This window comes from Carcharhinus amblyrhynchos, chromosome 22 (assembly GCF_965287045.1).
Source record: "Carcharhinus amblyrhynchos chromosome 22, sCarAmb.v2.hapA, whole genome shotgun sequence".
Lineage (NCBI taxonomy): Eukaryota > Metazoa > Chordata > Chondrichthyes > Carcharhiniformes > Carcharhinidae > Carcharhinus > Carcharhinus amblyrhynchos.
The window spans coordinates 19,197,327-19,208,661 of record NC_137345.1 but is presented as its reverse complement, the minus strand read 5'-3'; the positions used below and the strand labels follow the sequence as shown (position 1 = coordinate 19,208,661).

At 42.4% G+C, this 11,335-nt stretch overlaps 1 protein-coding gene across 1 annotated transcript in view; it reads left to right on the top strand.

The window, feature by feature from the left end:
* The first annotated feature begins 392 nt into the window (after window positions 1-392).
* The window catches only part of cd34 (CD34 molecule), a 58,449-nt gene continuing 47,506 nt past the window's right edge, over window positions 393-11,335 (top strand). The window contains exon 1 of the mRNA XM_080210010.1: window positions 393-721. Within this exon, the coding sequence (XP_080066136.1) occupies window positions 652-721 (70 nt within the window). The 5' untranslated portion in view covers window positions 393-651. The remainder of the gene's footprint in view (window positions 722-11,335) is intronic.

Below are 11,335 nucleotides of genomic sequence, written 5' to 3'. Positions count from 1 at the left end.
CAGCGTGATTCATCATCACTGATAGTTTTTCAGGCAGGGCGTATATGGGGTCGCCTGAGAACGGGTCTAAAAGTCGGATAAGAAACACTCCCAGTTTCAAGTCCGCCCGGCACTTAGGATCAAAATAGGGCCCATAGTTGTAATATTAAGGCATGTTTTAGAATTGTTCTAAGAGCTCAAGGGTGTGGTTGACTTAGCAAGGTAAGGGTTAACAGAGACACAGTTGTCTGAAGCACACTACACTGGTCATATCCCAAAGGAAATGAATAAATGAAGAATCCAAGGGAAAATGTGTTTCACCAAAGAATGTATAAAACAGAGAAAGCCTTCATAACCAAATGTTTCTTTGTTTTTTTTTACTGTTTCCTGATGTTGCTGTAGCTATCCACATAGCAATTACAAACATTTCCCTTTACCAAAGGCACTGTGGACACGGAGCTTTGCTTGTCGATATTCCTAGTTCTTGAGTGCATTTGTCACTAAAGGAGGTGGAGAGAAAATGGGAGGGGGCTATCAATAATTCAGTATAAAACCTCCAATCTCAACAGGACCTCTCCAGAGCACAGTATGTGTAATGCAGGGTACTGATTTTACAGACTAACCAACGAGAAACTGCAGCACGAATTTAGCTTTTAAACATCCAAGTCAATCATGTGGAGTTTGGTGAAGATTTCAAAAGGACAGCAGGTCTCCCTGATCCTGTGCGCACTGTGTATGATTGGTGAGTAAACCCATGGAAATAATTGCCAGCTTCTGATGAAATGAAAAATATATTGCATTAATTTCCAACTACTACAAGAAATATAATTGTTGTTTTTTTTGTATTTGTTAAATATTTCCTCCCTCCTAAATGTAAGTACTTATTCGTGAGAGGGAAGCAAGGCTAATGCTAGATTTTTAATGCAGTCAGAGTTGTTTTAGAAGAAAGTCTATTGACTATCACACCAGTTAAAATATGTATGATAATGTAGAGAATTAAAACCATGGAAATGATCAATGTTCATAAAGCAAACTTCTCACCTCGAGTTGCTGATAAGAATTCTGACCTTAAACTTCTGTTCACCTTATACGTGGCCGATTTGTTATTTATTAGTCACAAGTAGGCTTACATTCACAAAGCAATGAAGTTACTGTGAAAATCCCCTAGTCGCCACAACTCCGGTGCCTGTTTGGGTACACTGAGGGAGAGTTTAGTATGGCCAATCCACCTAATCTGCACAATTTTGGACTGTGGGGAGGAAACTGGAGCACCTGAAGGAAACCCACGCAGACAATGTGCAAACTCCACACAGACAGTGATCCAAGCCGGGAATTGATCCTGGGTCTCTGATGCTCTGAGGCAACAGTGCTGACCACTGTGCCACCATGCCTCCCCTATTATTAGAATTCACAATTTAGTCTGAGTGATGTGTTTTTTGATAAAAGATTCAAATACATCTTATAATTCAGAATCGTTTTAAAAGAGGTGCTCCCTTGAAATTCTGTGAAAAGCTTATCAATGTCTCAAAGTTCAATCAAACTATACAAGGCAAACAAAATTGTGCCGACGATTTCAACTGTAATAAATTTCTAGCAAGTTTTGTCACAAAATGAATTCCATAGAACAAATAAACTAAATCGTTACAATCAATTATGTTATTGGTCATGTTATCTTGATAATGATCAGGGCTATGTACACAAGTCAAGGATTTAGATAATAGCAAATTTCTTTTTTTTAAAAAAGAAAGGTAATTGTGCATGGAAAAAAAAATGTGTTGCAATCTGGGAGATGATGGATGGGATAAACAGAAGATGCTGTGGGGAAAGCCCCTGAAGAATGAATGAATGAATAATTGAGAGTACAATACTTAGGAGAATGTAGGAATTTCTGTTCACATGTGGGAACAATTAAGCGTGCTGTTTTAAATTGACCGGAGATGGAGCAAAATCCTATTGTTCTCTCAGCTCCACCATGGACAAGATGAGCCGAACATCTATGTATTTTGATGGGTTTTAATTTGAATTTGCAATATTGAAAAATAGTAAGATTGCAACTGGTTAGGAGTAGGTGTAAGGAGATTTATACTGTGACACGTGGTTTCCCCTGGGCCAAAATAGATCCTACGCACTGAAACATGTACGACTTCTCATTTATTATTGTCTGATTCTTTGCTGGTTGATTTTTTGAAGTCATTTAGGCAGGTCACTAAGTACAAGAGTCTCTAAACAAACTGAGAAATCCAAATGAAGAGTCCAATATGGGGGACAGAATCTTCCTCTGCCCCACACCCCACTTACTGAGAATTTAGGCACAAATGAGCAGAGCCAAATCTTAGCTAGATTCACTTCTCAAAATGACACATCGTGCTAAACAAAGCACAGGTAGACATTTCACTCTTTCTACAGCAAGAACCCACACCACGGTACCCATAGAATACAATCCCTACAGTGCAGAACAAGGCCATTCAGCCCATTGAGTCTACACTAACTCTCCAAAAGAGCATCTTGCCCAGGTCCACCACACCCCACCCAATGCCTGTGACCCTGCGCATTTACCATGGCTATTGTAATGGGGAGGCAATGATGGGGAGGCAATGACCGATGTGGTGTTATCGCTAGACTATTAATCCAGAAATTCAGCTAATGTTCTGGGGACCCAGGTTCAAATCCCGTCATGGGAGGTGGTGAAATTTAAATTCAATAAAAATATCTGGAATTACGAATCTACCGATGACCATGAAACCATTGTCGATTGTCGGAAAAACCTATCTGGTTTACTGATGTTCTTTAGGGAAGGAAATCTGCCATCCTTACCTGATCTGGCCCACATGTGACTCCAGAGCCATAGCAATAGGGGTGACTTTCAGCTGCCCTCTGAAATGTCCTAGCAAGTCACTCAGTTAGGTTAACTAGGAATGGGCAATGCTGCCAGTCAGCAACACCCATGTCCTACAAATGAATTAAAAAAATCCACCAAAACCTGCATATCTTTGGACACTAAGGATACATTTAACTTCGTCAAGGTTCTTCTTCTCCAGGTAGCATCCTTGATTATCTGAGAATTGCTGAACCTTGGCATATGCACTGATGTTGCTATGTGGCAGGGCAAGGAGTTAGGTCCCAAGTCTACCTCAGTTGGAATGAGGGAATTGAACCCCGCACTGTTGACATTATTCTGAACTGTACTCTAGCCATCCAGCCAACTGAGCTAACTGGCTTCCTGAATGTAAGATGCCATATTCTCCTAACCACCTTCAGGTAATGCCTTCCAGCATTTGTTGTCCGAAGCTCCAGAATTTCCTCATGGAGTAAATTGGGGCGATAGAGTCTGATTATATATCTGTAATATCCCAGAAGGTGAAAATAGTTACTAGCCACCACTTTTGTAAACCTCTTTTTCATACCTATTCCATAGAAATTTGCCATCAATGGAGTGGAACAGCCTAAAAAAACTTAATGTCCTGGATTCCAAAGTTCACACAATGTGTCAGGCCTATTCATCACCAGTTGTAGAATCCAGATCCCTGTGTGAAGGGCTTCAGTGAAGAACTCGGTTACTGAATGCTCAGTAAGAAGTTAATGTGGATCAGAACGCTCCCTCCTGCAAATCCTATCCACTGTGTCCAAAATTCACTTCAGAGAGAATGCACTGATCTGAGTGATTGGATAGAAGGGATACACTGCCATCATTAGAGAGTATAAGGTGCATCCATGTTAAGCAAAGGAGGGTAATAGCAATGGATTCACATATTTGATGATGTGTTGTACTGCTGCTCACACCATTTGCGAGTAGTTCCTTAAACAAGTAAGAGTGATTCAGTAACTCCCCACTTGCAACTTCAACTCCCAAATGACTCGCTGATGAGTTGTGCTGTTGCTATGCAGCTCACAGCAAGTCCCTGGAACCTGTTCTCTCTGTAGTGAAGGCTCAAGCCCAAACAAATAATTATGTTGCAAAATGCCTCATTTCTTTAGCAAAAGCATTGTATTCCAGACCATCACTGCCCTCTGCGGGGGGATGTGAGGAAAAATATTTTTACCCAGAGGGTGGTGACGGTCTGGAATGCGCTGTCTGGGAGGGAGGTAGAGATCTTTAAAAAGTGCCTCGATGAGCATTTGGCACATCATAACGTTCAGGGCTTTGGGCCAAGTGCTAGTAAATGGATTAGGTGGGGGTTCAGGTGTCAGTGCAAACTCGATGGGCTGAACGGCCTCCTCTGATTCGATGATTCTAAGTACATGGAAGAATCTAAAGCTAAGAAGACTTCACGGTAGTTGGTGAAAGAATTGTAACACGAGAATTTGTTTTACGCAATGTTCTGTTATGATCTGGAGCGCAGTGTCTGAAATCAGATTCCAAAGTAACTTTGAAAGGAAAACATTCGGAGGGTTACCGGAAAAAGATGAGGAGTGGGATTAATTGGATAGCTGTATCAAAGAGCCAATGTAAGCGGAGTGGGCTAAATTACTTCCCTCTGCGCCATACAATTCATTGATTTTATAATTAAGTGAAGACTTCATCACTGCTGGAAGCCATTTGCAGATACTTTAGGGAATAGTTCAACTTTGAATTGCTCTTGGTGGCCTGAGAGTTAATGATCAGTGAGGCAGCTGTTAAACGTCAGTGGTGAAAATTTGTTCTGTTGCTTGCCGAGTGCTTTTCCATCTGTCAGTTCCTCATGCAACCAAAGGAAAGGCATCTTTACAAAGTTTCCCAGATCAATGATGTTGCCTCTGTCCCATAACCCACACAACACAGTTTCCTTTTCCTGGTGCAGCCTTGACTCCTCAGTGACTTGCGGTTGCAAAGTTCACACCCATTTCCTGCTTGAAAATTAACGCGATTTTGGGTCAGCATATGTTCTCACCCGAGTGGAATCCTGTCCCAGATAGTTCAAAAATGCAGGTAGCTTGAACTAACATTAGTCTAATTATCCATTGAGTTCTGTGCAAATGTGGACAATGTCAAACATTCAGCGATCACTGCGTTCAATTTTAAGATATAATCATCACCAGCAGATCCGATGTGATAGTTTCATAGCAGCAAAATTTGTTACTGGACCTTTTTATTTTAAACTATCACTTTTTATGCTACCTGTATTTGCCACAACACAATCACTTTGATCCTCTTGCTATTCATATTATTGGTATTGAGGGAACAATCTTCTGAGATATCAGTTGAGTGTTACGAAGAGACTTTTAGAATTTAGGAGCAATGTACAAATGAAGCAATTAAGCTAAAGACAGTTCTCGAAGTCAAAACACTTATCTCACTGGAAGCTTGAGATTGAATCCAGTTCAGATTGATAGAATCGTCTTTCTCTGCAGTAATAAATACAGTATGACCACCATGAAATGGGCTTGCAATCTTACAAGCATGATTGTGCAGCACAAGAAAGTTTTGTGCAGGCTTAATCACTGCCTGAGTTAGCACAATCACAGCACTGTGTGTAATCAGGTCACGCAGGCAACCTCTGATGCCGGTGAGTTAGTTGCGCACAGCTGGAGTAGCCTGCTCCTGCTGCCTCGGAAAAGCAGCCAGCAAATTTAAGGGCCCCACGCGCCTGGACAGACTGGCTGGAATTTACCATCTTGCTGGAGTGAACAGAGATTTGGCCTGTCGCCACATTCTCCGTGTTCGCTGCAGCGGGAGCGTGGCGTGAACGGTTGGTAGGATTGCGCCCACTCTCTTTCAGCTTCTTCCACCAGTGAAAAGATACAAAGGTCTGAAATCACGTACAACCCGACTCAAGAACAGCTTCTTCCCCTGCTGCCATCAGACTTTTGAATGGACCTACCTTAAATTAAGCTGATCTTTCTCTGCATCCTGGCTATGACTGTAACACTACATTCATCACTCTCTTCTTTCCTTCTCCCCTATATACACTATGAATGATATATTTGGCAAGAAATAATGGGGGCGATTCTCCCAAAATGTCGAGTTTGTGTAAAACCTGGAGTAAATCCCATTGGATTTTTTTCAGCGGGAGTTTCAAAATGAATTTCCCACACTCTAGTGCACTAGCGTAAACCAGTCCAAAAATCAGTGAGCTTATTCCCACTGGGAAGGCCAGCAGCTCAACACTGAGTGGGCCACTGTGCATCCGCCGATCTGTCGGATCATCACATGCCTAGTGGCCCCTGTCTGCTAGCCTCAAGATTGAGCTGGCCAGCCCCATGACTCCCCCATCGCTGGCCCTCCCACTACTCCCATGGCCCGATCGCTGGCCCCCCCCCAAACGTGCCCAGGCCAGCCTCGATCTCCTCTCGCCCCTTGATCCACCTTGATGTTCCTCCTCCCCAAAGTCAGCATCCCCGACCCCCCCCAGAAGGCTGACCAACCCCCCCCCCCCCCACCCTGATAGCCAGCCCCGATCGCTGGTCTCCCTCCCTCCCTCTGTCACTTAACCCAAATGCAGAGTTGCAGCAGGACCCCCCCACTCCCACTCATCCACAGAGGACTTTTTACACTCTGAGTAAAAAACTTGCCTCGTACATCTCCTTTAAACCTTGCCCCTCACACCTTAAACCTATGCCCCCTAGTATTTGACTCTTCCCATCCTGGGAAAAAGCTTCTGACTATCCATTCTGACTATGCCCCTCATAATCTTGTAGACTTTTATCAGGTCGCCCCTCAATCTCCGTTGGGCAATTAAAATTGTCCAAAGTACTTGGGTTCCCTGGAGCCGCTGCAAGCTCGTTCTGAATTTCACCCATCCTCCTGGACAGTTGGCAAGGACATCTGCTCAAAGTTGATTTTAATGTCTGCATGATGGTGGGGGAGTCCAAAACTAGGGGTCATAGTTTAAGGAGAAGGGATTTTAGAACTGAGGTGAGGAGAAATGCCTTCACCCAGTGAATGTGTGGAATTTGTTACCACAATCGTTGAGGCCAAAACGTTGTGTGATTTCAAGAAGGAATTTGATGGAGCTAAAGGGATCAAGGGATATGGGGGAGGGGCAGGAGGTGGGATCAGGATATTGAATTTGAAAATCCGCATGATCAAAGTGAATGGTGGAGGGGGCTCGAAGGGCCAAATGGCCTACTCCTGTTTCTAGTTCCTATGCTGAGTCCTGATTATAAGGTTGAGGCCACATTTTGTTTTCCCCAGCTGATCTGATTAATCCACAGGAACGATCAAGCTTCTCAGCAGGCTACTCCTGCGGGGAAGAGGATCAGGGCCAGAAGATGCCTAAAGAGTTAAATATTTACATTTGACCTTGCTCTCCGCTGTCAACGCCAAATGTATGTCGGTGCCTTGTGAGAATGGTTAAATGACCTGAACAATCTCATCCTATGTTGGTTTAAAGGTTAAGCCACAGGCTGCATCTGAATAAACATCATTATGTAGCCGCTATAATTTTTTCTTAGTCTTATTCATCATAGATTAGATGACATGTTTATGGTAAAAATACAGTTCAGCCAGATTTTCAAATGCATCCTGTCACTTCTGCCATAAATTACAATCAAAGGAACTCAGACAATGCAGACCATTTGTTTTTTTAGAGGAATTTTACTTTTTAAACAGCCTAATGTGACTCCCAGTACAACACTTCTGTCCCTTTGTGTGTATATATTTGGCATTAATTGAGGCTATAACGCTCACATATTCAGGTTACAAAAAAAGATTAAATTGTCCACATAACTCACTCTTCCTTTTGAAAGTATTGGACAGATCTTGCTGAAATGGGAGTCTCATGCCACGTACCATCAATTAGGTCTCTTCTGCATCGTTCAGCTCAGAAAAAATATTGCACCATAATTTGCTGCCAGTATAACTTTTTAATCAAAAAAATGTGATGATTGAGAAAGTGGGACAAAGGAGAATGAGTGTGAATTAGAATCACAAGGACATATGGGAAGACAGACAAAGAGAGCCAAAGAAGGCTTTCACTGAGAAGGAAAAAACAAAACAAACATTAAAATTAAGGAAAGAAAGTTAATTTTTTTACATTTGACATTTTCTCTAACAATTTACAGTATGCAATATTTAGTGCTAACAATATAAATTGTTCCCTTTCTGAGCCAGAGAGCTTATTGACATTGCCTTAACAATAATCCTGTCATTACAAAAGTGCTTACACTCTTAATTACCAGACTTAACTACCTGTAAAGAGTTTAATGTTAATTAAAATACAAATCCAATAAGTCTTTAAAAGTAATGCGGAGGCGAAGGGCCATGCAAACAGCAGAGTGCTGTAAATCAACCATCAAGTTCTGAAGATTTTGCAATTCATGGCAGAATTCCAGGATTTATGGGCTAATTTGTGCAGCAATACGGCAAATGTTGTTAATACACCATTGTACTTTCAGCATGATATTGCTCACCGTTACAAAAACATGTTTCAGGTCATCATATGACCTTGCAGTGTTTGAGAATTTTCTGATTATTCGACAACTGTTGAAAACAGACAACGACAAGCTAAAGGTTGCTTTATTTTTGTGAGGGATTTCATAGTGGTAGGAACATCCCACAAGACAGATTTTCTGACTAAATAGTACAACTTCCTCACCAGGAAATTGGGGAAAGGGGGAAGGGGACTAGATTTTATTGTCCTGCCCCAGCGTTTGATTGGCACCTGAGGAAACTGGTAAAGTTGGGTGTCATGGCAATGCCCACTGCCTCCCCACTCACCCTCATCCCACCACAATTTTACCAGATTTGGGTGGGGAGGCGTCAGGACATCTGCCTGCCCATGGGCCAATTGAGACCTCCCCCCACTGCTGCTGGGAGTTAATAAGCGGTAAGAGAAGCCCATGCCAAGCATCCATCCTGACAATGCAACCATAAGCGGCAAGAAGGAGGGGCTTTATAAATGGACCTGCTAGGCTCCAGAGAAGCCTTCCTCTTAGGCCTCCCGTCCACTTTGTTTTCTCCTCCCCTTGGGGGAAGGTAAAATCCAACCCCAGATAGTCATAGCAAACTTACATTTAAAAAAAGCAAAATACTGCAGATGCTGGAATCTGAAACAAAAACAGAAAATGCTGGTAAATTTCGGCAGGTCTGACAGCACCTGTAGGGAGAAAATAGCACCAACGTTCACTTTCACTCTGAGCACCGTCACTGCTTTCCATTTCCCTCCTAGTGTTTGACAAGGTGTTTACAAGAACTCGCTTTCACAGCCAAATTTCCTTCCTCGGTGACTGTCCCCATCTCCGACTTACCCCACGTGGATTCCAAATGAAGTTCCACCACTCGTCTTTCAAATCCACCCAGGATGACAGGTATCTCCAGGACATACAATTCTCTGACAAAGGGTCATATAGACTCGAAACGTTGGCTCCACTCTCTCCCCACAGATGCTGTCAGACCTGCTGAGATTTTCTAGCAGTTTCTGTTTTTGTGCAACTTCCGTCAGCTCTTCAGCCAATTGTGACTAAGTGCAATATCAAAAACTCTGAAATGGACGATGAAAAGAAGTTAGCTGAAAACATAAACACTGACACCAAAAGTTTCGACAAATATATAAAGAGGAGAAGAATAGTGAAAGCAGGTGTTGGCCCTTTTAGAGAATGAAAGTGGTGGGGTAGTAATGGGAAACTCGGAGAGGCACAAACCAATACTTTGTCTCTCTCTCCACAGTAGAAGATATTCTGTCCCAAAAACTGCAGTTAGTATATTGGAACTTGGTGAAATTACTATTACCAGGGAGAAGGTACTCAGTAAACTGAAGGTTTTAAAGTAGATAAATCCCCAGAACCTGATGGCCTACACCCTAGAGTATTAAAGGGTGTGACAGCAGAGATGGTGGATACATTAGTTCCGATATCCCAAAATTCCCTGGATTCCAGAAAGGTACCGGTGGACTGGAAACATACTAATGTGAAAGCCCTTATTCAAAAAAGGAGAGATGCAAAAAGTAGGAAACTATAGACCAGTCAGCTTGACCTCTGTGGTGGGAAAGTTGTTAGAGCCAATCATTGAGGAGGAGGTGACGAGCATCTGGAGAAGCAAATCTCAATTCCCAGTGTCAGCACGGTTTTATGAAGGGCAAGTTTGACAAACCTACTGGAGTTCTTTGAGGATGTAACCAGCAAGGCCAATAGCGGGAACACTGTGGATGTGATCTATCTGGAATTCTAGAAGGCATTTGATAAGGTGCCACACAAGAGACTCATCCAGAAGGTTAGGCCCCAAGGGGTTGGGGATAGATTATTGGCTTAGATTGAGGATTGGCTGACTGATAGAAACCAGAGGGTTGGGATAAATGGGGCCTTCTCCAGCTGATGATCTGTAATGAGTGGGATTCTACAGGGTTCAGTTCTCGGATCACAAATATTTCCAATGTATATCAATAATCTACAAGCAGGGGCAGAGAGTAAAATTTGCTGATGATATGAAAATAGGTGGGAAAGCAGGCTATGATGAGGAGATAAAAAGTTTACAAATGGATATTGGCAGGCTAGGGGAATGGGCCTGAATCTGGCAGATGGAGTTTAATGTGGATAAATGCCAGGTTATCCATTTCAGCCAGAAAAACAGAAGGGTAAATTACTATTTAAATGGGAAAAAGATTCAAAAGACATCAGTGCAGAGGGATCTGGGTGCCCCTGTGCATGAGTCTCAGAAAGTGGGTATGCAGGTGCAGAATGTTCCAAGGAAGGCAAATGGAATCTTCGCATTCACTGCAAAGGGTCTAAAGTGTAAAAGTAGAGAAGTACTGTTATAATTGTATAAGGTATTAGTGAGACCACACCTGGAGTATTGTGTTCTGTTTTGGTCACCTTCTTTGAGGAAGGATGTGGTGGCATTAGAGACGATTCAGAAGAGGTTCGCTAGATTGATTCCAGGTTTGAAGGGGCTGTTGTATGAGGAGTGGTTGAGTATTGAGCTTGTACTCACTGGAGTGCAGAAGAATGAGGAGGGAATTTGATTGAGGTATATACATACTCAAGGGGATTGATAAATGTTAACCAAATGTTAGCGACTTCCCTTCCTTTCACCTTAGAAAATGTCATCAAATTCTAGTGTACACACAAGCTGCTTTTATAAACAGCATAATCCTTGATAATATGTCACCATTTGATAGCACTGGAATAAGATACCTTCTGCACCCCTTATCTTCCTTATGCAAGTTGGAACGTGCACTGTCCAGCCAGTAAGATCACTATTTTCACAGCGATCAAATAGTATTTTGCTGCTATTGCTTGAATTGTGAAAACATAAACTAATAGGTGAAAAAAAGACCTGGTCAAATTTAAGTTTTTAAGAATCATTGCAGCGCATTTTGGATCAGATATAATGTATGATAATGTGAAGGCCAGCAGTGGCAGTTTGATACAATATTGGTGGTTACATTGTGATCAGTCATTTTTCTCCAGTTGTTATCCTACTGATTGTGGAGCCGTTGCTGTG